The sequence below is a fragment of the Biomphalaria glabrata genome, chromosome 11 (assembly GCF_947242115.1).
Source record: "Biomphalaria glabrata chromosome 11, xgBioGlab47.1, whole genome shotgun sequence".
Taxonomy (NCBI): domain Eukaryota; kingdom Metazoa; phylum Mollusca; class Gastropoda; family Planorbidae; genus Biomphalaria; species Biomphalaria glabrata.
In genome coordinates this window covers 20,115,151-20,143,010 of record NC_074721.1, presented here as the reverse complement: position 1 = coordinate 20,143,010, position 27,860 = coordinate 20,115,151, and the positions used below count along the sequence as shown (strand labels likewise).

Genomic DNA, 27,860 nt, shown 5'->3' with positions numbered 1-27,860 from the left:
CAACTCTTATTATGCGTAATTCATTTTGTCGAAGAACATGTACCGCAAACCTAGTGAGACGCTCTGTCACAACCTTACTAAGGGGTTGACTCCCAGTTTGGCATAGGATTTCCTTGAATGAGACCCGATCTCTATAACTGACTCCTAAATTCTGTCTTAGCCATCTTTGTTGAGCCACATTTAGTGTTTTTCAATTTCGGCAGATGACTATTCACTGCACTTTATTAATGTAGCCCCGCCACTGGTAGAAATGTGTAACCTCTCTTGAATACGCTCTTGAAATTAGGTGACTGTAGTTTGCTTTAGATTTTATATCGAAATGGGAAGTTTTATCGTCAAAATTATCTGATGGGGGTTTTAAACTAAAAAATTTCTGGAGTTTTTTGTTTTTTTTAATTCAAAACCCCATGTAGCTACGGTCATAGAATTTGGTAACTGTAGTTTGCTTTAGAATACTATTGAAAATAGAGGTTTTCCACCTCAAAACGCTCTGAAGGGGATTTTAAACTCAAAACCATCTGGAGGGGTTTTAATTTTTTTTTAAAAAGTCATCTGTAGGAGAGGGATTTAAACCCAAAACCACTAATTGGCTTGGCTACGCTCAAAAACTTTTGGTGTGTAATTTGCTTTTTTTATATTGAAGATGGTTTTTTTTAGCATCAAACCCCTCTGAAGTGGGGTTTAAACTCAAAACCCCTTTTGGCAATGCTCATAGCATTTTGATCGCGTAATTTGCTGTTTGTTTTTTTTTAAATTGAAGATGTATTTTTTAGCTTCAAACACCACTGGCGGTGGGTTTAAACTCAAAACTCCTTTGGCTACGCTCATAGATTTTAGAGTGTGTAGGCCTAATTTGCTTTTTTTTTTATATTGAATAGGTATTTTTTAGCTTGAAACCCTACTGAAGAGGGGGGGGGGGGTAAACTCAAAACCCCTTTGGCTACGCTCATAGAATTTTGAGTGTTTAATTTGCTTGAAGAGGGGGTTTATCATAAATTTTGTAGGGGGTTTAGTTTTTAATTTTTAACGTCAAAACCTCATGTAGTGGATATTAAACTCACCCCCCCCCCCTTTTTAGCTGTGCATGGGCATTAAAATCTCACATATAAAAAAAAAAGCAAAAAATCAGTCACTAACCCATGCAATGTGAAACAATCATCAGGAGTGACACCAAAGTGGAATTTTAATATTTTTTTTTTACATTGTTATTAGCTAGTTAGCCTACAGAAAAAGTTTCTACATGTTTAATAATAAAGAAAACTTTAAAGGAAATATTTATTCTGGAAAGAGATTATTTGGGATCATTTGCTAACCTCACTACGTCAAGACAATGTGACACCTACCATAGCGAAACCTCTGATAAAAATATTTTTTGGTGGTTTTGAAATAGAGTAATAAACAAATAAAAAAAAACACCCAGTAAGTTTATTTATATTTTGAAATCTATGCCTATCCATTTTTGTGTCTTTTATTTTGACAGTGAACTTTGGATATTTTGTTTACCTGTTTCAGCCCTTCCTTCAGAAGTGTACTTTATTACTTCCTAGTCCTGCAGGACGGCAAGTGATGACAGTAGGCAGGGTGATGGCAGTAGGCAGGGTGATGGCAGTAGGCAGGGTGATGGCAGTAGGCATCGTGCGTGCTTAAGATTAAGATCATTGTTACGACAGTTCCAATTGCATACCACCCTTACCATCATGTAGTTTTTTAAAAAAGATTGATGATATAGTTAAGTGCAGTGGCATCACTAGGTTGGGTGTCACCCGGTGCAGTCATCTAAAGGTGTCACGCCCCAGCCCCCAACTTTACCAGTTGGTTTGTCTTTTGTTGAACCATAATTTAATTGATTATAAAACAAATGTGAAATGAGTGCCGATTCTACCTTAAAATTTCATTTATTACAATTTATTAATACTTCAATAGTCTAACAATGCTTCGTTTTGCAAATTAGCCTATGTTTTTTCTTTTCTGGATTTCAAACTTGAGAGCTTATCAATATTTTCATCCTAATTAATGTCCTTTACGAATTCATTTTCAATAGACGGAATAGCCTGATGTGATAGTGTCGCCTGTTCCTTAGTCGAACTCCAATAGTTCTTAACTTTAATTTTGAAACGTCACATATACGCAGATGGTAAGAAACAGTTGAAGTTTTAGTGAAAGGATTGAGAGATGTTCTTTAAGGTATCAGTGGCATATGAATTATGCACTTTCAGTTTCCTTTCTAATAACATTTTTTGAGCTAACATATAATCCTTTTTGGTAAAGAAAAAGCTTAATTGGTCACTACTTTGTAAATAGTCAACCATTTAGTTTAATCAGATAATTTTATTTCTATGGGGAAGATTCGCCCAACTAATTGAAAAGCACACCCGTTTGTAATTAGTAATACGCCATCTATTTAAAATCCATGCTAGAAAAGGTAATAGTGAAAATGAACGTTGAGAAAAAAATATAATGACGATTTTTGAGGCTATGGTTTTACTTAAGTTGATACAGGAGGACTTGAAATAGCATAATGCGTCATTTGTAACCAGGTTCAATGAAGCCGAACAAACAGAAACATCAGTTTGACATGAAACATCTAAGGTTTGCAGACAACGACAGTGTCAAGAATGCCCACCTTGACTGCTGCATATACAAATTGTACTAAGCTAAGAGTTGATAATTAAGCCTTGAGTAGAGAATTAGGTCGTCCTCTAAAGCTTTAAAAACTGACAATAAGCCTAGATAACTATAAACCTATTTTAAAAAAATACTTGTATAAGCTCAGGGATAATTATGTACCAGCCTTCCACAGTGGAGGCTCGAGACCACTAGTTTGAATTCAGACTCGAGCAATTTAAAAAAAAATCTTTGAAAACGCAGAGCCTTCTGTTCCCCCCCCAAAAAAAAGGTCCACATAAGTAAGGTGACCACAAATTTCGGGTGAGAAAGTGGGGCGCATGTATGTCATGTTGCGTTAAAAAAAAAAGCCTTTACTCAGATAAGCCGAGCAATAGTGCTTTCAACAATCTTTACATCATTACAATAGTGCATTTTGTATTTCTCCGTAGGGCAAATTTTGTATTTCTCCGTAGAGCAAATTTTGCATTTCTCCATAGGGCAAATTTTGTATTTCTCCGTAGTGCAAATTTTGTATTTCTCTGTAGAGCAAATTTTGTATTTCTCTGTAAAGCAAATTTTGTATTTCTCTGTAAAGCAAATTTTGTATTTCTCTGTAGAGCAAATTTTGTATTTCTCCGTATAGCAAATTTAGTATTTCTCTGTAGAGCAAATTTTTTATTTCTCTGTAGGGCAAATTTTGTATTTCTCTGTAGAGCAAATTTTGTATTTCTCTGTAGAGCAAATTTTGTATTTCTCCGTAGAGCAAATTTTGTATTTCTCCATAGGGCAAATTTTGTATTTCTTCGTTGGGCAAATTTTGTATTTCTCCGTAGATCAAATTTTATATTTCTCCATAGGGCAAATTTTGTATTTCTCTGTAGAGCAAATTTTGTATTTCTCCGTAGAGCAAATTTTGTATTTCTCCCTAGGGCAAATTTTGTATTTCTCTGTAGAGCAAATTTTGTATTTCTCCGTAGAGCAAATTTTGTATTTCTCCCTAGGGCAAATTTTGTATTTCTCTGTAGGGTTAAAGAATTCTTCTAAAAATGAAGGAAATGTTCAAACCATCGAGCATTGATTCTTAGTATTTTTTTTGCGAACTTTGCCACATAGTCAATTTCATCAAATAACAATTTGATTGATATACATAGGAGAAGTTTGAACCCGAAGAAATGCGTATCCGTCTGAATTCAATAACGCTGTCAAATTGGTTGCACATTTTCCCTGAGATACTCGGCAAATTATCGCCCACCATATGCGACAGAAAACCATTATTTACATTTCAAACATCGCACTCGACCACTGTCATTTTGATTCCTCATGCCATTTTATTTTTTTAAATGGGAACTCTGCCTGTAAGCCCCTGTTGAATATCAATGTTGGTTTTGTGTCCGACATTTTTTACTCTGTCACTGACTTGAACAGAACGTCAAGTCAAGAAATATTGTAGGCCGAATCTTGAAATGATTAATAGAAAACATAAAATAGAGAACAAGGGGGGATGCAATGCACCAAGAGTCGACCATTAGTTTCAGTAAAGAAGGAAGCATGTCTCGAAGTAGAAGATAAAACCACTTCAACCTCAAACACAGAAGCCAGAAAAGGATAAAGTAGGAAAGACGATAAATTTGAAATTATTTATCAAAAGGCAATGCACTAAATCAGATATAGAAATAAACGGATTGGCTGACTTTTTTTTTTTTTTGAAAGCGGGACATTAGCAGTCTCGCCCGGACATTTTAAGAAAAGCGCAACAAACGGTCCAAAGAGCGACTGTCCCGACCAAGTCGGGACGTCTGATCACCATAGACGTAGGTCCTAAGTCGATTGATTCAAATAATATGCAACTATCGATATGATCTTTTTTTTAAAAGCATTTTTGATCGCAATGTGAATGTCTGAAAGAGGAAATTATTACTTTAATTTTATATTTTACTTGTTTATTATTAATATATCTAGATTTAGAATCTAATCTAGATTCTATATCAAAATCTATTATGTATCAAAACCTTTAGAACTTAAGCAAAAAACAAAAAAAAAAACCAGACATATTTTAGACATGGATATCTAGATGTAGTGTAATTTAATTAACAAAATGATCCCTCATACTCATATGAGTATTCATAAGTAGTTACTAATCGATGTAGAAATAGATTGTAGCTCTTTTGTGAACAGAAACAACAAGCCTCAGCATCGGATCTGTTGCCTGTGGTTTAGCACCAGTTTATTATTAGCATAATGAAATGTCTTGTTCTTTATTTTCATTAGAATGAGTCAGAATTGGCTAGTCTATCGTTTATTTTCACACATGAGTAGATATAAAACACTTGAAAAAGGTCATTGAGAGAAGCCTAAGTTTTGACATGTACAGTAAAGGGATGCATGGGTTGCATGATTATAATTATAATAATAATTATTTTTATAGACTAGATCTACTGATCTAGTTACTAGTAATAAATAATAATAATAATAATTAAAATAATTAATAATATTAGAATCTATTCTAGATCTAATTAATATTATTAATTATTATAATTAATATAATATTATATTAAATTATTATCATTATTATTAATATTATTATGATTAATTATTGTCATATCATAATCATAGCCATATTGATATATTAATTATATTATTTATAATTGTTTATGATTTATGACAATTTATGTAGACTATGACACTATGTTTTTATAAATTTATATAGATTTATCACAATCTATCTGAGTACTCAGTATCTCATACTCATACGGACACTGACAGAGACCTGAGAAGTCTTTTTTTTTTTTATACTGTGTAATCTAGTCTTTATATACTGTAGATCTATCATGATATATTTAAATAACAATAATGACATGGGACATGGTGATGATATGTAGATCTTGGTATATAGATCTAAATCTAGATCCTAGTCAGTTAATGATTGTAGATCATCATCATGATATATCTAGGGGCCCTACTCTAGGGGAATATAGATCTAGACTAATCTAGAGTCAATCTAGACTCTATAAATAATATAATCTATATTTATATGTGTATTATTCATTATATCATATGACTATAATTATAATTTATTTTAAGAATTAATAATTAAATAAAGACTCCACTCTGTCTACTCTAGTAATAATAGATCTATATCTACTAGTATGTGTACTAGATTCGTTACTAATAGTTATCTTATAGTCTAGTCCTACCTAGTAATGGTAGTAAATAACAGTACTATGTTTGAAGTATAAATTCGACTAATTAGATCTAATCTAAGACTAATAAGTTGTTATTAATAATATTATTAATTACCAAATTAGTCCAACTACTTAGCTTTATCTAGATCTTAGTCTAGGTTTAGTTTAGTTTAAGTTAGTAAATCTTAAGACTCTAAAAGAAAAGTCTATATAGATTAAATAGATCTTAGGTCTGATTAGTTACTCTAGTCTAACATTATAGATCTAGATCTTGTAATGAGTGTAGTCTGAAGATCAATTCTAAATAATGAGATCTAAAATAATATTATAGTTCTAGAACTAGATATATCTACTCCAAGAGCATGGAATGGGTTGCTTGAATCATCCGGGAAAAGCAAAGATTTAGCAGAGTTTATGTCACTGATTAGCATGCATGACTAGTTTGCCTAGGACTTAATTATTTGAAGTTATTATAGCAGTAATGTCTGTAATTAATGAGATAAGATTCTCTAGGGAGAAGAAGAACAAAGGTCTACTACTACTAGACTAGATTCTAGATCTAGACTCTATTACTACATCTATCTATTAGATATCTATCTAGTAATATTTTTTTTATTACTCTATTAGTCTGTAGATCTTAAATTTTATAATTTGAGTGACATATTCTTTCTTCAAATTCAAAGACTCTAGACCTATAGATATTAATTACATAATTTAGATTATATGGTGATTTATGTACTAGAATCTAGCTAGATTTTACATTGTTAAATTTAAGTAATTAAGTAAACTTACTCTTGTCGACTTGAAATTATTTGGTGACTTAGCAGGCACTAGGTGACTGAATCAGTCTCACTCAAGCGTTTTCATCGATTAAAGCTTTCATACAATCTACGTCAAGTTTAGATCATAGTAGATGATGAACTAAACCTTTCTTTTGTGTGTCTCGTTTTCAGAAAATATCATTTTTATTGGAATTTAAAAATTTAAAAAAGTACCAACCTAGTTGCCTGAGTAAAAGAGTTGCGGCTGAATAGTATCTAGAGCAGTGGTCTTCAACCTTTTTTGACTCACCACCCCTTTTCATAAAATTTCTCTTAAAAAAATCCTCCGGTGCCTCCATCCGGACAAATACCAGTAAAGAAAAGTGAGAGGGTAAATTTAAATGAAATACCATTTATGTGTTGATTTTCACACTGTCATTTACAGATCATTAACTTAGAGATTACACACAAAAATTACTCTCATTTAATAGTTTTCTTTTTTAAATTATTGAACATAAGTATTTTTTTTTGGTTTAATTCTAAATAAGTTATATATTTAATATAACTATTATTATTGTGGAATTCTCTAAAAAATGAAATTTTAAGCGAAATTTTAAATTTTTGCTTCATGCAGTTTGACAATATTCGAAATGTCAGGCAAAACTTTTCCAATGGCTACATGCCCCAATCTATTTTTCTTTTTGCATACTCATTAAGTTTTGTGAGTATGATGTAAAAGACAAATACTATCACAAGAATAGTGAAGAATTAAGTTCCGACTGTAAAATAGCTTGAACAAAGTTTAATAAGCAAAGGCCACAATCATTAAAGGATATTGTCACCTTAAAGTCCTAACACCAACTAACTAATATTAACATCAACCCACTATTTTTGATGTCACTAAATGTCGCATTCAAGGTCTATCAACTATGATGAGTCTCTATGCTAATTAAGTGCCTGACACAGCTATCCATATTTATACAGACGGATCGGCTTTCAAAGCTACCATCAATGCTGGTCTTGGTGCCTTCCTGGTCTTCCCTAAAAATAAACACTTTGAGATAAGCGCACCCTGTGGTGATTACTGCTCAAACTTCCAAGCCGAAATTGAGGCAATTACCATAGCACTCCAGACAGTAGAAAACAAATTATATGAAGGAGTGCAACCACCATCAGATATTGTTGTCTTTACAGACTCCCAATCTACTCTGGAAGCACTTAACAGCAGCACCTCAAACAGCCCAAGAGAGTTGACAACACTCAGTGTGATAATCCACCAGATGATATCAAAATTAAATATCAATATTACACTACAGTGGATCCCTGGACACATTGGCATCATGGGAAATGAAAAGGCAGATAAGCTATCAAAGGCAGGTTCAACTATGGAACAACCAGATAGACCTGTTAACTACCTCACCCTAAGGTCAATGTTAGTCAACAATCACAAAGAGGAGTGGCTCAACCAATGGGCATCAGGAAACACAGGCAGAGCCATGTACAGAGAAATGACTACGCCTAACAAACTGGACAGTATTAACTTCCTCCCCCGCAAAGAACAATCTACAATCTTCCAACTAAGAACAGGACACACACCACTATTAAATTACCACCTGAACAAAATAAACTCCACACAACTACCCCTTTGCAGACACTGCACCCACCCCTCTGAAACCGTAAACCATATCCTCTTTGAATGCCCCTCCCTAATCCACCTTAGGCAGACCCTACTTCCACTACAGCCCAACATAACCAACACCCTGTACGGCAGTGCTGAACAACTGAAGAAAACAGCACACTTTTTTTCCTTGGCACAGTCTGCAAAAGAGCTCACAGCTCAGCAGCAATAAAGCTGGCTAGAAGAAGAAGAAGAAGCCTGACATTACCTTGGTTATTTATAAAGAACTAACTTTTTCTCTCCTTAATTATTTTCCACATTCCGATGGGATTATCCATTTTGCTCATTTCCGTTTCACTACCCTCTTATGATTAAACTTCAGTAACTTTTCTGGTATGTGATACTGAAATGTGTTATAAGGTATATAATTATAGAAGAATGCATGCTCTTTTTATATAACACAAATTAAAATTCATAAAACCAAAAATTAATTTAATTTAATAGGGTCAAATTAATATTGGTAGTTGGTATCCTTTGTAAGGAGAGAAAGAGCTAAAAAACGAAAATAGTCACTTCCTGTTGCAGTCTAAAAAATATAGAAAAATAGGAATTCCAAACTAAAAAAACCCCCACTATCTAATGCTGTTTCTGTTCTTTAATTACAAGCAAGGTTTCATACATTTGATGTCTTCATTTTGTTAGATTTTATTTTTACTTAAGAAATGTTTGTTACTTTTCTGAAATAAAAAAAATCATTCTAAAACAATGCATGAATCATTTGAACACAAATATACACTCTGAAATATTGTGTTTTTATTTTTGTTTCCAGTCGTTGACTTGTAGCACCAAACTGCTGGTGGACAACTAAACCGTTGTAGGCGTATTGTATCTTAACTAATAAAACTTGAATAAATTGAATAACTTCCTTTTGTGAACAAACTAAATAACACTTTATTTATAATGTAAACAAAATCAAGTGAATATAAAATCAAATAAATGCACTAGACTTTAGTAATAATTTTTAACAAAATCTAACTCACTACAATGACACAACCTTTCAGTCTCAGTTCTAGAGTCATCTCCCCTAACTAAGACCAAGTGACGAAAATGCCACCTATGTTGCATCATTCACCACTAACCTCTTCCCACTGTCACCATATAACACACTCACTCATTTATGTAACATTTATGTAATCTAATACATATTTCACAAGTTATTTATTTGTTTGTTTTCAGACAGTGTCTCAATATGATTGCTTGGATTTCTTGGACATCCTTTTTTTAGAGAAAGAAGAATAATATAATGTTGATTGTTAAGTCTGAGCATCAGACTTAATGGTTTCATTACCAGTTTATACACAGTGCCCTTACAATGGATTATCCTGTAGAAGAAAAAATGTAAGTACTAAAGACCTGGTTTAGTTCACATTTTAAGCATTAAATTTTTTTTATAGGACATGTGAATGGCTTGAGAGGCTCTAATACATAAAATCCTACGGAGATGTGCAATGCACTGTATGTCACGAGTACAGGTCAAATGCATGTGGCTTTAAAGATCAGTCGAAGCAGAATTCAGAAATTGTGTGGCATGTTTTCCTCTCCTTCCCAGTGGTAGGGCACTGAAGATGAAGTTTGACCTGAACTATGTAAAGTACTAACCAACGTGTCAATGGTCCATTCTGCACTGTGCAATAATAGCTTGGGCAGCATCCATTGTAGGGGGAGGCTTGGTCAGGGGGCTCAGGGGCGGACTGGCTATATGGGCAAACAGGCAAATGCCCGGTGGGCCGGTACCAAATGGGCCAGTCTGGTCGCGACCAAAGAAAACAAAATTTCAATGCAGACAACTTTAAAAAAGTGACAGAGGCAAGACTTAAAGGCCCGAACTAGTTTTTTTTTTTTTTTTTTAAAATTATTATTACAATTAATTTTGTTTGAAATTCAACAAGAATAAAAAAAATAATACACTGTACGTATTATCATTTGCAAAACGTTAGACTGTACTTTCTGCTATGTACGAGCGGCATGGAATGCTTTGATGTCTTCAAGGTTGTGTTTGGCCTAATCATTTTGCTGGTCGGCAGGGGCCTCCCATTTTTTTTTGCTCCTTCCCTCCCCCGATTTTTAATGGTTCCAATGAAATTTAACATAAGAGGGATGAGAGAGGTTAAGTTAGAAAACATTGATATAACGCACCAAAAAAAAAATTTAAAAAGGATAGGCGCGACAATTAGCTCTTTAACAATACTTAATAGAAATTAACTTTAACACATACACACAGCCGCAAAACTGCTAACCACCCAATTTATTCACAGCTAAATATGGGTATAAAGTTCTATTTTCTTTTTCTTTTTGTTTATTTTTAATAACATAGATCTCAAAATAGGCTACTACACTTAAGGCTTACAAAAAAAATTATTTAATTAAAAAATAAATCCAGATCTAAATCAAGTTTTATACTATTATAATTAATGGCAAACCTATGCTTAGTATGAAGTCATTAATGATGAAAATAATTACAATAATTTATATAGTGCTGTCACATCCGATATTTAATGAAAGGAGATTTATATTTTAAATAATTGGTCATGGTATATTCATATACAAATCACGTTTTTGAGAATGTACTAGGAGAAAGCAAGAGCTTTTCACATTAAGTAAGTGCCTCTCTAAACGTTCTGCTTTCTCTTATCTTTTAATGGAATGGGTTGCCTGAGTCAGCCAGGAAAACCTATGATTTAGCATATTTTAAGTCACAGAATCAACATGCATGACTAGATTCACACATCTGGTCATAACAATCTTATTTTTTGAAGAAACGTCTGTAATCTATAAATAATACCAAAAAGCTTCAAACTCATTAGGCGGCTATTGTATTGTTTATAGTTTTCAGGCTACATACATGTATAAATAAAATACATTATGTAATCATACGAATGCATACATCCAGTTTTCGATGCTTTATCAAACTTTATATATTTTGTAGAGAATTAGGCTTACAACTATAATATAACACAAGGGCGTATCCGGGAGGGGGAGGGTCTTCGAACAATCACTTGCCTCAGACCTCTTTGTCTCAAAGGGAAACTTTACTTACTGCCCCAGTGCAGCCAACGTAAGCAAACTACAGTTTCCAAATTTCATGAGCGTAGCCAAAGGGGTTTGTGGTTTCCCTTCCCCCTCCAATACAAAAATTAAAGCATTTTACCATTTTCTACCAGTCGCTGGACTCCATTGAATAGCAGATTTGGTTTTTTGAGTTTTTTTAGCGGAAGAGTAGCAGGCTAATTGCACTGTAGATACCTAAGAATATGCATTTTTAAAGCTTAAAATAATGGAAATAATGCTTGGTTCCGGGCTTCACCCCAAAACCCCACTGGGGAGAGCTCACAGCGCTTCCCCGGACTTCCTAGCTGCCCTTTGGCGGTGAGTACTGTCTTTCCTCTAATTATAGGAAGAGAGTATTCTAGGGTAGAAAAAATGTTTGAAAGAATGAAAGATCAGAATGTAATGAATATTAATTACATATACACACACACTAATATATATACATATATGTTAATTGCGGAGTGGAGTAAAAATCCCCCCACCGAAAATATATGACATGCCATTAGTGGGCCGGTTTATGTGGTAATGCCTGGGCCGATTTTGATACCTAGTCCGCCCCTGAGGGGGCTTCTTGTGCTTCCAGAGCAGGCTATTCAGAACCGTGTTTCCATTTCTGTCTTCTGTATCCCTTCTAGAGCATGATGAAAACTGACAGGCTGCTCTGTAGGTGGTGTTGGCAGGGGCAGCAGAGCTCTCCAGTTTCTAAGGCTTAAAAGTTTTATCAGCCACCAGAATGTCTATCAACATTTACTTTCTAAGACATCTATAGCTTCCAATTCCAAATTAAAATTAAAAAAAACACTTTCTTTTCCATCACCATTAGTACTGCCAGTGATCAAGCCTTCTACTGCTTTTGGTGACCTTGCCCTAAATGATATTATTAAAGGGTTTATATTGTTCTGTCAATGTGGTTTAAAAAGACAACCCACCATTTATATTATTCATCAAACTTCAAGCAACATTTCAATGAACTTTTCGGAAGCTCTATAGCTACACTAATCTGACCCCCCACCATTTATATTATTCATCAAACTTCAAGCAACATTTCAATGAACTTTTCGGAAGCTCTATAGCTACACTAATGTGACCCCCACCATTTATATTATTTATCAAACTTCAAGCAACATTTCAATGACCTTTCCCAAGCTCTATGCTTACACTAATCTGACCCCCCCTCCCCAACCATCTTTTTCAATGTAGTCCTTATTTGATAAGTTATGATTTTTGTTTTGTACCAGTCTGACTCTTGCTTAAATAAGGGAAAAAAACGACTAGAACAGGAACGATGATAAATAAGCATTTCTCCCTTTGATATATTTGGATGTTACTTGAACATTTTACAGTTGTTGAGTCTGTAAAACAACAACAAAACTACAACTAAAAAACAACATAAATTTAGTCAAATCCAAAATGATCTATTTGATCTTGACTCCAGAAATTATTCCTCCTCCCCGAAAGACTCTTGGTTTTACCTTCCAACCGCCTCGCTTTCATCATTTATCAAGTGGGTGATGGACATAGAGCACATGCTATGATATTCAGAGGGGGAAAAAAAACGGCTTGTCCTTTTATTCATGATGTACTTTGTACCTTGCACCACACACCTCCTCTCCCCTCATTTCATTCCCATTGAGCACAGTAGACATCCAGCTTACCATCTGGTCTTTGTACTGAGACATGGGCACAGTAGACATCCAGCTTACCATCTGGTCTTTGTACTGAGACATGGGCACAGTAGACGTCCAGCTTACCATCTGGTCTTTGTACTGAGACATGGGCACAGTAGACGTCCAGCTTACCATCTGGTCTTTGTACTGAGACATGGGCACAGTAGACGTCCAGCTTACCATCTGGTCTTTGTACTGAGACATGGGCACAGTAGACGTCCAGCTTACCATCTGGTCTTTGTACTGAGACATGGGCACAGTAGACATCCAGCTTACCATCTGGTCTTTGTACTGAGACATGGGCACAGTAGACGTCCAGCTTACCATCTGGTCTTTGTACTGAGACATGGGCACAGTAGACGTCCAGCTTACCATCTGGTCTTTGTACTGAGACATGGGCACAGTAGACGTCCAGCTTACCATCTGGTCTTTGTACTGAGACATGGGCACAGTAGACGTCCAGCTTACCATCTGGTCTTTGTACTGAGACATGGGCACAGTAGACGTCCAGCTTACCATCTGGTCTTTGTACTGAGACATGGGCACAGTAGACGTCCAGCTTACCATCTGGTCTTTGTACTGAGACATGGGCACAGTAGACATCCAGCTTACCATCTGGTCTTTGTACTGAGACATGGGCACAGTAGACGTCCAGCTTACCATCTGGTCTTTGTACTGAGACATGGGCACAGTAGACGTCCAGCTTACCATCTGGTCTTTGTACTGAGACATGGGCACAGTAGACGTCCAGCTTACCATCTGGTCTTTGTACTGAGACATGGGCACAGTAGACATCCAGCTTACCATCTGGTCTTTGTACTGAGACATGGGCACAGTAGACGTCCAGCTTACCATCTGGTCTTTGTACTGAGACATGGGCACAGTAGACGTCCAGCTTACCATCTGGTCTTTGTACTGAGACATGGGCACAGTAGACATCTAGCTTACCATCTGGTCTTTGTACTGAGACATGGGCACAGTAGACATCCAGCTTACCATCTGGTCTTTGTACTGAGACATGGGCACAGTAGACGTCCAGCTTACCATCTGGTCTTTGTACTGAGACATGGGCACAGTAGACGTCCAGCTTACCATCTGGTCTTTGTACTGAGACATGGGCACAGTAGACGTCCAGCTTACCATCTGGTCTTTGTACTGAGACATGGGCACAGTAGACATCTAGCTTACCATCTGGTCTTTGTACTGAGACATGGGCACAGTAGACATCCAGCTTACCATCTGGTCTTTGTACTGAGACATGGGCACAGTAGACGTCCAGCTTACCATCTGGTCTTTGTACTGAGACATGGGCACAGTAGACGTCCAGCTTACCATCTGGTCTTTGTACTGAGACATGGGCACAGTAGACGTCCAGCTTACCATCTGGTCTTTGTACTGAGACATGGGCACAGTAGACGTCCAGCTTACCATCTGGTCTTTGTACTGAGACATGGGCACAGTAGACGTCCAGCTTACCATCTGGTCTTTGTACTGAGACATGGGCACAGTAGACGTCCAGCTTAACATATGGTCTTTGTACTGAGACATGGGCACAGTAGACATCCAGCTTACCATCTGGTCTTTGTACTGAGACATGGGCACAGTAGACGTCCAGCTTACCATCTGGTCTTTGTACTGAGACATGGGCACAGTAGACGTCCAGCTTACCATCTGGTCTTTGTACTGAGACATGGGCACAGTAGACGTCCAGCTTACCATCTGGTCTTTGTACTGAGACATGGGCACAGTCTTTTGACATTAAGTTGCCTCATATTTCGTCACTAATCTGTTTGGTTAGCTACCAGAAGAATGCCTACTGAAAAGTGACATTGATAGATTGACAGGTTTCAATAGCTTTTAAACTAATCTGAGTTAAAGACAACATTGGTCTTACAGTTCATGGCGGAAATAAACTTACTGTATTTAAGCTTGAAATATTGTGAAGTGTACATCGAGGATTCTGTGTATTATTGCCTGTATAGTTGCATAGCTTCTGTGTGTTATTGCCTGTATAGTTGCATAGCTTCTGTGTGACTAGAAAATCAGTTTTAAAATATGAATGAAACGTCCTAAACTTTACAAACACTGAAACACAAAATGTTCTTGTGCACTGAGGTGCGATGTAAAAGAATGTTGACTCACCAAAGTCTCCAGTCAACGACTTTGGTAGCGTTACATTTCAGAACAATTATCGACCAAAGTGGGTCAAGGTCTGTTTCTACTCACGTCCTTTCAGGCTTCTGTCAGGAGCGTTTGAGTTGGGCTTCCGTATGAGTTGGTTGGACAAGTCAATCTAAAAGTCTTTCTAACTCAAAGTTATTGAACACTTCTACTAAATATGTCAGTGTATTTTACGTACACAGTCTGTCTATTAAGGGATAATAATATTCATGAGCAATTAGTTCACTCTGAAAAGATTCCAACATCAGGCCAAGCCTTTATTTAAAGTATCTTATCGATTGATTGGTGTAAAGACGCCTTAATGACTTTCGCATAAGATTGGCACGATGCTTGGAAAAACAAAATTGTTGGCTTTGTTTACCAAACAAGTTAATTGTAGACGTTTCACATCTGTCCCCTAATCATCGTACCCTGAAGTTTGAATCTTAAATTCATTGCAACATTGTTGTACGAGTGTGCATTCTGTACGAAGTCCCAATCTACAAATACGTCATCAGAGTTTTGCATCAAGGTTACTGGGGCTTTTTTTTTGTGATGATTTTTAAAAAATACTTACTCTGATTGGCGGCGTATAAGTCCACACACAGTGGCGTAACTAAGGGGGGGGGATGGGGGGGGGAATTTTAAAATCCCCCTAGGTGGGGGCCCCCAAATGGGTGTCCGAAATTTATTGTAAATACATAAATTAATATATTTGATTGACAAATAGTGTCAACGGGTGTCTTTTTTTTTCAACATTTATGGATCAAAGTTTTTTTTAAAGTTAGTTTTACATTTTAAACTTTGTTGCCACGAATAAAACTGCATGATATACAGCGAATTCCAGGTATCTTGTTACCTTTACTAATAATAGATCTATTTTCACGAGTATTTTATGGCTACACTAATTAACCTGGAATCAAAATTTACAGAATCGAGTATAACAGATCCAAAAGTTATTCTTAATAATGCTAGAATAGTCCATTATTCGGGTTTGGCGTCTATAATTTCAGAATTAAACTTCACACTCGAGTTATTACCCCTCTATTCATCTTTCCTCAATCCAATGGAAACTCTTTTATTTCCATCTAATCCTTTTGCTTTCGCACAAAACATAAACAACAAACAATGACGTAATATCATATAATATTAGCACATCATTCCCTTTGAAGTTATTATCATACCCTTCCTTTTAAAGTTCTTAAAAGTGATATCTACTAGCAGGGCCGCCCTAGCATTTGCGGGGCCCGATGCGAAACGGATCGCGCGGGGCCTAGTCTGGGTAGGGATGAGCATAATGTCAAAATTATTTTTTTTGAATTAGAAAATAGGCCTACTTTTGTTTTTGCAATACATTTTTATCAAATGAAAGCTCGCAATGCCACTTTTTATTTATAGGCACCCCAAAATTTGAATTTCTTCTATTCTTCAGGAGATTTGAATAAATTCAAAACAAAAGTTCAGGACTTTAACGTATATTTTGCCTTTCATGAGATTTCCTGGAGGCCCTGGAAAATCAGGAGGTCACGAAAACCCTGTTATTTTATATACGTTATAATGGTTTAATTTAATAATGTACACTTAGAATTAGCGCGGGTCCTATGAAAGCGCGGGGCCCACTGCCACCGCATAGGCTGCAGTGGCCTAAGGCCGGCTCTGTCTACTAGGAACTTTAACAATTCGTCCACTTCTGGTTGTCTTGACTGGCCAAACAAGTTCTCTAGACGTTGGTCTATAACTGTCTGTTTCGTTTCTTCCAACAGTTTGCAGTTCATTGTCTTCATCGGTATCATAGTACCCAGAGATGTCTTCATCGAAACTCTTATTCAAAAAGCGTTGATTTCTTCTGTATGTTTTTCCGTTTGTCTTTATGATGTAAGATCTGGGTGCTGAATGTTTTTTTTATGACAACTGCTTTCTGCCATGTTTGACCTAGACGAACTCTCCGACATAATAATCTTTAGGTAGTCTTGCTTTTGCATTGTATTTCCCTTTGCTTTTCATCTGTCGTTCGTTGAGTAATGTCTCTGCATTTTCAGCTACCGATGGTTTCAATAGTTTGGGATCAGTTGGAATGATTCCCTGAGTCTTCTACTCGTCACCAGTTGTGATGGTGAATCGGAGTATTTCTATACTCGAGCATAACGAGATATGGATCTTTCCCACATTTGTATTCTCTGAATCCTTTTGCTTGCGCACAAAACATAAACAACCAACAATGACGTAATACCATATAATATTAGCACAGAATCTTCTTCATGCAGTGGAAAATTAAGAATTTTTTGCCTATCTTGAATTCTGGTCAAAGCTCTTGCGCCCAATTAATATAGTTCAGAAGAAACTACAAAAGTCTGGACTGCATATACGGGAAGCTGCTAAAGAAATTAGTACCCTTTATTGCTTTCTGCAAAATGATGAGAAACTGACAAAAAAAAAACAATCCATCGAAAAAGCAAAAGAAGGTAGTGAATACTATGGATTCCCTGTAATCAAAACAACCAGAAGAAAGAAAAGACTTGATGGGAAGTTGAGTTCTAATGTTATGTAGGACTGTCAATAAAACTGCAATTCAAACGTGTTGCGACAGAAGTGCTGGACAGATTTTATATGGAGATGAAGAGCAGATTTCAAAGGTTGGAAAGAAAATGGATACCTTTGGGTTTCTTCTTGAACCAAGACACCTGTTAGATGAAGACCCGCTTATGACAAACTGTGCTACGTTTCCTGTTTGTATGATGAAATAAATGGCAAATCCCTTTTTCAATGATGTCATTGATGCACGAGCATTTTTCATCAACAAACCAGTAATACAACCACCAATAGACATATTGAGGAAACAGGCTTCATATGGTAATTACGTGTGCTCAAACTTTGCAACCTCCTCCGAATACTGCTAACTCAGGCCACTTCCATTACGTCATGTGAGAGATCATTCTCAAAGCTCAAGTTCATCAAAAGCTATCTCAGGAGCACAATGACACAAGAAAGGCTTATCGTGGCTTTAATGTCATTGAAGTCACAAATACTAGAAAGTATCGATGTAGTTGATGTTATAGATGTCTTTGCTGCACAGAATGCACGACGTGAAGCGATATCAATTTAGATTTGTCACTTGTGCATTATTTAACTAATAAATAAAGGTATTATTCATTAAAAGAGTCTTGATTACTTTTTGTTAAGTTTACTGATATACTGAACCAATTGGATTTGAGGCGCATATATTTTTGCGTACATTATCCTATGTCATATGTCGAATGTCAAAATGTAAGGGGCCCCCAAAGAGGTCAATCCCCCCGGGCCCCCAAATCCCTAGTTACGCCCCTGTCCACACAACATCATTATGATTCTATGTACATGTCCACACACCACACAACAGCAACACGAGTCTTTGTAAACGTCCACACAATATCATTATGATTCTATGTACATGTCCACACACCACACAACAGTAACACGAGTCTTTGTACATGTCCACACACCAGCGTCATGAGTTGTGTACATGTCCACCCAAGCGGTTGTGTTGTTCTGGCCTGATGGTTACATGAGAGGGTAGATTCATCTTTTTATTAGATTGTCTTTCAAACTACCGTATTACCAAAAGATCTTGTGTCTTTTTCAACGACCTAATGCACGCTAGTTGATTTGCTTGATAAAGACACAAAACCTCGTTGGGTGGTATTTTGTTTTTTTTTCCGGGCAATGCTTCTCACCGTGGGGCTAGGGTTGAAACGGTCGGTAAAGGAGACGATTAGACCAACACGGTTATAGGAAAGCAAAAAAGAAGGCCCGTTGGGGTCAGCCTAAGGATCGAGTCCATTGCACTGGCGGAGATGGAAGAAAGCCCCGTGTCACTATCCACACAGTTCCTCAAAGGACAGTTTTAGAGGCAGTGACCTGCACGGCTGATGTGAGAAGGAATATATGCTCGGCCATTGGACTCGCTTCTAATCCGAGCGCCTTGGGATAGGAGCCATCAGCTATAGGGATGTAATAATTTACATCTGCTTGGATCTTTCCCAGACAGAAGTTGTTTGTTTTTTTCAGACTCAACTCTTAGGACAATTAAAAAGAAGAAGAAAGCACAACGGGCGAATGCTGGTGTAGCAGAATGGAAATGTTTTGATGAAATGCTCTAGGAAAGTCTGGACATAGTTCGCTGCTTCATTGCTTCTCTTCTGATCTCTTTCTTTCTTGGTATAGACATATATGTTCACATACCGCCATCATTGTTCTCACAGTGGTTTGAGTACTTGTTTAAGTTACTAATTACAAAGCTTCTATCAACTGGCTCTGTCTAGTCAAAAGTTTGTACAAGTTATTTCCCCCACACCCAATCTCGGATCAAGTTGAAGTTTTGCACAATTATTTCTTGTACCTGACAACACAAGAATCAATTAAAAAAAAAGTTTTTTAACTATTGGTAATTATTTTGTTTTTGTTTGGTATCGAACAAGGGAAAGAAATCGTACTTGACACGTCTTGATATGAGTTGAATTAGTTCCCTTGAGGAGGTTTGGCCCTGATTGAACAAGGTTTTTTTTTTAATGCATTTAATAAGCAATCACGGTAACATTCACAAGATACAAGCATGAAATTGCGCAAAACAAAAAACAATTAGTAAAAATGTTATATTATCGCACATATTTATTATTGTTAGTCTAAATGTATTACACATTTAATAACTTGATTGATCCCAACTAATTGATACAATGAACACTTAATATAAGCTTTGTTGTAGCTGTTTTTTTATAAGTAGTTCATATGTATTGATGATTTAATGTGCTACGTTAAACGTCTATAACAAAAACGACGATTTAAATAATAAAAATAAATTCTTACAGCACATTTAATATAACTTCATCTAATATCTAGCTCTTAATATTAAGGTAACTATCTAAAATAATTTGGATGAATAGTGAATATTTCCAAATAATTAGACACCATAACCATACCCTACAAAAAACTGTTGTCCACTGCCTGTACCAAATGTCCCCCCCCCCCCCCCGACTGGTGCATCAACTCTGTCTATGTACAACTCGATGTCTTGATTGATTAGGCCTACTTCTATTGCTAGACATAGGCCTACTACAAGTGACCCACGTTAGCGAAACACTGTAACTATAGCAAGCGACTCCCCCCCCCCTTCCTCATCATTGTAACATTGACCAAGTCGTTGTGTTTCTTTACTTGACCGATATCACAGAGCTGTTTTGTTCTCGGCTAGTGGGTTTCTAGGGGAAACTAATTATAACGGTGACTTCAGCTCTTACTCATGTGCATGTGTATTGATTGCATGAATCAGTGCTCTCTAGGTGTAGGACACAAAAATAGATTCTTTCTTTCTTTCTTTCTTTCTTTACCATTTTTGTAAATAAACGTCTTAGTGAACGTTGGTATTCAAATGAGCACACGCAGTCAAGTTTTGTGTAGCACGCGCAGTCAAGTTTTGTGGAGCACAAGCAGTCACGTTTTGTGGAGCACAAGCAGTCACGTTTTGTGGAGCACACGCAGTCAAGTTTTGTGGAGCACACGCAGGCAAGTTTTGTGGAGCACAAGCAGTCACGTTTTGTGGAGCACACGCAGTCAAGTTTTGTGGAGCACAATCAGTCACGTTTTGTGGAGCACAAGCAGTCAAGTTTTGTGGAGCACACGCAGTCAAGTTTTGTGGAGCACACGCAGTCAAGTTTTGTGGAGCACACGCAGTCAAGTTTTGTGGAGCACACGCAGTCAAGTTTTGTGGAGCACACGCAGTCAAGTTTTGTGTAGCACAAGCAGTCACGTTTTGTGGAGCACACGCAGTCAAGTTTTGTGGAGCACACGCAGTCAAGTTTTGTGGAGCACAAGCAGTCAAGTTTTGTGTAGCACAAGCAGTCAAGTTTTGTGTAGCACAAGCAGTCACGTTTTGTGGAGCACACGCAGTCAAGTTTTGTGGAGCACACGCAGTCAAGTTTTGTGGAGCACACGCAGTCAAGTTTTGTGGAGCAGTCAAGTTTTGTGGAGCACACACAGTCAAGTTTTGTGGAGCACAAGCAGTCAAGTTTTGTGGAGCACAAGCAGTCAAGTTTTGTGGAGCACACGCAGTCAAGTTTTGTGGAGCACACGCAGTCACGTTTTGTGGAGCACACGCAGTCAAGTTTTGTGGAGCACACGCAGTCAAGTTTTGTGGAGCACACGCAGTCACGTTTTGTGGAGCACACGCAGTCACGTTTTGTGGAGCACACGCAGTCAAGTTTTTGTGTAGCGTGTTGATTGCAACAATTTTGTGTACTTCAAGTCATTAGAATTTTTTTTCTCTATGTAATATTCAAATCACATTGAATCAATTTGTCAAAATATTTCCTTTAAAAGTATTTGAACGTTGTCGTTATCACCCAACTATCTCTTCAATATAGTATCATTAGGATCTTATAACACTGTGGTCATATCACCCAACTATCTCTTCAATATAGTATCATTAGGATCTTATAACACTGTGGTCATATCACCCAACTATCTCTTCAATATAGTATCACTAGGATCTAATAACACTAGGGTCATATCACCCAACTATCTCTTCAATATAGTATCATTGGGATCATATAACACTATGGTCATATCACCCAACTATCTCTTCAATATAGTATCACTAGGATCTAATAACACTAGGGTCATATCACCCAACTATCTCTTCAATATAGTATCATTAGGATCTTATAACACTAGGGTCATATCACCCAACTATCTCTTCAATATAGTATCATTAGGATCTTATAACACTGTGGTCATATCACCCAACTATCTCTTCAATATAGTATCATTAGGATCTTATAACACTGTGGTCATATCACCCAACTATCTCTTCAATACAGTATCATTAGGATCTTATAACACTAGGGTCATATCACCCAACTATCTCTTCAATATAGTATCATTAGGATCTTATAACACTAGTATCATATCACCCAACTAACTCTTCAATATAGTATCATTAGGATCTTAGACCACTAGGGTCATATCACCCAACTATCTCTTCAATATAGTATCATTAGGATCTTATAACACTAGGGTCATATCACCCAACTATCTCTTCAATATAGTATCATTAGGATCTTATAACACTAGGGTCATATCACCCAACTATCTCTTCAATATAGTATCATTAGGATCTTATAACACTGTGGTCATATCACCCAACTATCTCTTCAATATAGTATCATTAGGATCTTATAACACTGTGGTCATATCACCCAACTATCTCTTCAATATAGTATCATTAGGATCTTATAACACTATGGTCATATCGGTGTGTGTGTTTGGGGGGAGGGGGGACATGATTAAAGAGTCTAAGCCAGTCTTACCATTCAAAAGTGAGTCACTACATTACAGTTTTCACTGTACCCATCTCTCTCCTGAACCGTCATCCCGGGAAGATGCCAGTGTTTGTACAGTTAGTTAGATAAACATAAAGTAATACTGAACGTAGCTCTCGTAGGATGGCAGTATTGGTTGCTCTTAATACTTTGTGAGTTGTTTGGGGCTTTGCTGACCGCTATTGTTGCTCGTTGTATTCGTATAGCGGTAGACAACGTGGAGAGACCAATGACCTGTGGACGTGAAGCTCCATGCCAGCATTCTCAACGTTACCTGGCCAGCTATCTCATTCGTAAACTGTGAACTGAAAGTCAGGGTCTATTCTATGCGCTACAAAATGTTCACCACTGTTGTAGCGCACTAGTTCTAACACTGCTTATTTTCACTACTAGAAATAGCCAAACATTATGAAAGTTTTAAATGTGAACACTACTAATGAGATCAGATTCAATTTGACATTTGTTACCTAGACAGTTTTGATACGATGTGAGGGTTTGGTCAACGTTCTGTTAGATGCTTTGCATTCTCAGCGTAGATTGGGGAAACATCCATTTTGTTTTCCCAGTTTGATAGATATATATATATAGACTAGACATATGTTACCCGCGGGTCTTTATTTGCGCATTACTGTCGATATAGTCACTGAGAGTGTTTTGTAAACAATTAAACGAAATAATAATGTAATAAGTAAAGCGAATGTGTCAATGGAAAAATAGTGTGAATGAAGCTATCAAATCAGAATAGCTAATAGGCTTAAATCCATTTGTTCAAATTCAAACATTTGCTTGTAGGCATACATAGGCCTATATTTGATTAAATTTGAGATGATTAGACTTAATTTTGTATGTTCATGTGTTAAAGTTTAAAGTATATCTTTAGGTAGACATAGATCTAAATCTACACTAATCTAGAGTTAAAAATTGGCTTTTATAGAGTTCATTCTGTGTTGCGCATGCGTGTCCTTTTTTCATGAATGAATATAGGCCTATCTCAACACGGCTACGCAGCTTTAGCGAACAGCGAACGAATGTATTAAAAATGCTTTAGAAAAACAAATTTGAATGTTAATTTGATTAAAATATGAAATGAATGGACAATAATTAGTATGTTTATGTGTTAAAACATAAAACTATCTTTGCGAAAAGAAGTTTTATCATCTTAGAGTTCAATAAGAGTTTTAGACCTAGGCCTAGGAATAGACTCAGTGACTCAGTAGAGAGATGTGTTAATCACTGTTAATGTGTAACCATTTGGTAATGTCTAATGAAAGGATGTTCGCCAGACATTACCCGCGGCCTGCGGGTCTAAGTTTGTGTTAACTAATCTAGTGGATTGGATTTAGATGTATGTTAAACTTAACTAAACTTTCAAGTTTTTTCTCTTTCGCTACGAAAATAAAATTAGGTTTGCGAAAATGGGATTACCCGAAGCCGATACATTCATATCTATTAAAAACGAAAAGAGCGATAGCTTTGTTAAATGATGGGATTATAAAGTGAACAATTAAACGAAATCATTTTTAGTACGCGATTCATGAATGAATATAGATCTAGGCCTATCTCAACTCGACTTCGCAGCTTTCGTAGACGAATGTAGCTTTAGAAAACCAAATTTGAATGTTTATTTGATCAAAATATGAAATGAATGGACTTTAATTAATATGTTTATGTGCTAAAGTATAAAACTATCTGTGCGAAGAGAAGTTTTATCATCTTAGATTTGAATTAGAGTTTTAGATCTATGGATGGGATTATAAAGTAAACAATTAAACGAATTAATTTTTAGTACGCGATTCATTACGGTATTGTCTAATGAAAGAATGTTCGTCAGGAAATCTGTAGTCACAGATATAAGGAACTAATTTATGTAAAAAATGCTTTTGAAACACAAAATTGAAGGTTAATTTAATTATATAATAAAATCAATGGATCTTCTTTTGTATTTTCATGTGTCAAAGTAAAAAACTATCTGCGCAAAGTGTATTTCTTAAAATTAGATCTAGGTCTAAATCCTTTCTATCTTTTCTCATGTCAACATTGTAGACATGGCCTAGATCCATAAAATACTATAGCTGTAATAGAGTCGGACAACTTTTTTTTTTTTTTGAGGGTCTTAAGTTTGTTTTAGGGTTACAATACATACACTACGGTCTAAGTTAGTACCCAAGGATCATTCCTGCCTAGTTTTATCAAGATTGGTCGAGCGGTTTTGATGTATATAAGTAACATACATACATACATACATACCCCTCACATTCTACTTTATAATATAGACTAGACTTATGTTACCCGCGACCCGCGGGTCTTTATTTGCGCATTACTGTCGATATAGTCACTGAGAGTGTTTTGTAAACAATTAAACGAAATAATAATGTAATAAGTAAAGCGAATGTGTCAATGTAAAAATAGTGTGAATGAAGCTATCAAATCAGAATAGCTAATAGTTAATAGGCTTAAATCCATTTGTTCAAATTAAAACATTTGCTTGTAGGCCTACATATATTTGATTAAAATTTGAGACGAATAGACTTAATTTTGTATGTCCATGTGTTAAAGTATAAAGTAGATCTTTAGGTAGACATAGATCTAAATCTACACTAATCTAGAGGCTTGTATAGAGTTCATTCTGTGTTGCGCATGCGTGACCTTTTTTCATGAATGAGTATAGGCCTATCTCAACACGGCTACGCAGCTTTATTTAGCGAACAGCGAACGAATGTATTAAAAATGCTTTAGAAAAACAAATTTGAATGCTAATTTGATTAAAATTTGAAATGAATGGACAATAATTAGTATGTTTATGTGTTAAAGCATAAAACTATCTTTGCGAAAAGAAGTTTTATCATCTTAGAGTTCAATAAGAGTTTTAGACCTAGACCTAAGCCTAGGAATAGACTCAGTAGAGAGATGTGTTAATGTGTAACCATTTGGTAATGTCTAATGAAAGGATGTTCGCCAGACAATACCCGCGGCCTGCGGGCCTAAGTTTGTGTTTACTAATCTAGTGGATTGGATTTAGATGTATGTTAAACTTAACTAATGATCCTTTCAAGTTTTTTCTCTTTCGCTACGAAAATAAAATTAGGTTTGCGAAAATGGGATTACCCGAAGCCGATACATTCATATCTATTAAAAACGAAAAGAGCGATAGCTTTGTTAAATGAATGGGATTATAAAGTGAACAATTAAACGAAATAATTTTTAGTACGCGATTCATGAATGAATATAGATCTAGGCCTTTAACTCGGCTTCGCAGCTTTCGTAGATACATGGAGCTTTAGAAAACCAAATTTGAATGTTTATTTGATCAAAATATGAAATGAATGGACTTTAATTAATATGTTTATGTGTTAAAGTATAAAACTATCTGTGCGAAGAGAAGTTTTATCATCTTAGAGTTGAATTAGAGTTTTAGATCTAGGGATGGGATTATAAATTATAAACTAAACAATTAAACGAATTAATATTTAGTACGCGATTCATTACGGAATTGTCTAATGAAAGAATGTTCGTCAGGAAATCTGTAATCACAGATATAAGGAACTAATTAATGTAAAAAATGCTTTTGAAACACAAAATTGAAGGTTAATTTTATTATATAATGAAATTAATGGATCTTCTTTTGTATTTTCATGTGTCAAAGTAAAAAACTATCTGCGCAAAAGTGTATTTCTTAAAATTAGATCTAGGTCTGAATCCTTTCTATCTTTTCTCATGTCAACATTGTAGACATGGCCTAGATCCATAAAATACTATAGCTGTAATAGAGTCGGACAACTTTATTTTTTTTTTGAGGGTCTTAAGTTTGTTTTAGGGCTACAATACATACACTACGGTCTAAGTTGGTACCCAAGGAACATTCCTGCCTAGTTTTATCAAGATTGGTCAAGCGGTTTTGATGTCTATAAGTAACATACATACATACATACATACATACATACATACCCCTCACATTCTACTTTATAATATAGATATGCATGTAGTAGTAGATTTTCTTGATCAAAAACATCAAGTATTCTATGTAAGGTAACAAAACTGACTGAAAGCATATTTATTTATTAGATCGAATTCTTGGAAGCTGGTTCATTGGATCGTCGTTAATGCCAAATCATTGTGATTTTCTTCGCACCGTTCATGTGCATTTAGATGGCTCTGGTGTTCATGTGCATTTAGATGGCTCTGGTGTTCATGTGCATTTAGATGGCTCTGGTGTTCATGTGCATTTAGATGGCTCTGGTGTTCATGTGCAACTAGATGGCTCTGGTGTTCATGTGCATTTAGATGGCTCTGGTGTTCATGTGCAACTAGATGGCTCTGGTGTTCATGTGCATTTAGATGGCTCTGGTGTTCATGTGCAACTAGATGGCTCTGGTGTTCATGTGCATTTAGATGGCTCTGGTGTTCATGTGCATTTAGATGGCTCTGGTGTTCATGTGCATTTAGATGGCTCTGGTGTTCATGTGCAACTAGATGGCTCTGGTGTTCATGTGCATTTAGATGGCTCTGGTGTTCATGTGCAACTAGATGGCTCTGGTGTTCATGTGCATTTAGATGGCTCTGGTGTTCATGTGCAACTAGATGGCTCTGTTGTTCATGTGCAACTAGATGGCTCTGTTGTTTATGTGCAACTAGATGGCTCTGGTGTTCATGTGCATTTAGATGGCTCTGGTGTTCATGTGCATTTAGATGGCTCTGGTGTTCATGTGCAACTAGATGGCTCTGGTGTTCATGTGCAACTAGATGGCTCTGGTGTTCAATTAAACAACTTCTCTTCAACGACACACTCACCTCTTTCAAATGTCTTTATTTGCCTTGAATACAAGTTTACTTTTAGATCAGGTCTACCTGATGTTTCTTTAGTTCTTTGTCGAATCAAATACAAGTTTGATTTTACAATAAATCTCAGATCTACCCGAGATACGTTCATATTGAGGGTTGGATCTGCCGCCCGCGTGAAATCCTATGGTGACAGGGAAGGATTTCTCCCAGTTGTTTGGACTGGACCAAAAACTCTTTGCCCCGGTCCTTCCTAAAGGTTCTTCGACGGTCGATACCATTGTAGTTTCGGGCTTAACCATCTATCGAGGTATCATCAGCCGGGCATTTTCGTTTCTGGGTGTAAGTGGCCCAAGGCTTCCCATCCTGAAAAACTCATTCAAATGCCTATTATATGAGCGCCACGCTCCGTGGAAAAACCGCCACTACAGCTAGCTGGACTGATGAGGACCTCCCTTCTGGAACGGCGTGGCAGCTTGTTTGTACTTAACTAGTGGTTTTTATTGAATACCCACCCCGGGTATCGGATACAGGTGCTTGGAATGCGTTGGTTTCTAGAATACTGGAGTACAAATTTCAACGATTGACAACTACCGTGACCGTGTCTGCGGTTGATAGGTACACATGTACAT

General features: G+C 36.4%; 1 protein-coding gene across 7 annotated transcripts in view; it reads left to right on the top strand.

Annotated features, from left to right (window-relative positions):
• Nucleotides 1-27,860, top strand: part of LOC106061694 (PP2C-like domain-containing protein CG9801) — a 53,719-nt gene that overhangs the window by 1,162 nt on the left and 24,697 nt on the right. For 4 of the 7 annotated variants that reach the window (XR_008773696.1, XR_008773693.1, XM_056004247.1 and 1 more), the window contains exons 1-2: nt 4,777-4,972; nt 9,405-9,566. Coding sequence is in view for 2 of the 7 variants with exons in the window: in XM_056004247.1 (XP_055860222.1) it covers nt 9,541-9,566 (26 nt within the window). In the remaining 5 variants the exon portion in view is untranslated. Of the gene's footprint in view, nt 1-4,776; nt 4,978-9,404; nt 9,567-27,860 lie in introns of those variants that run through there. The other 3 variants (XR_008773694.1, XR_008773695.1, XR_008773697.1) reach the window with 3 other exon arrangements.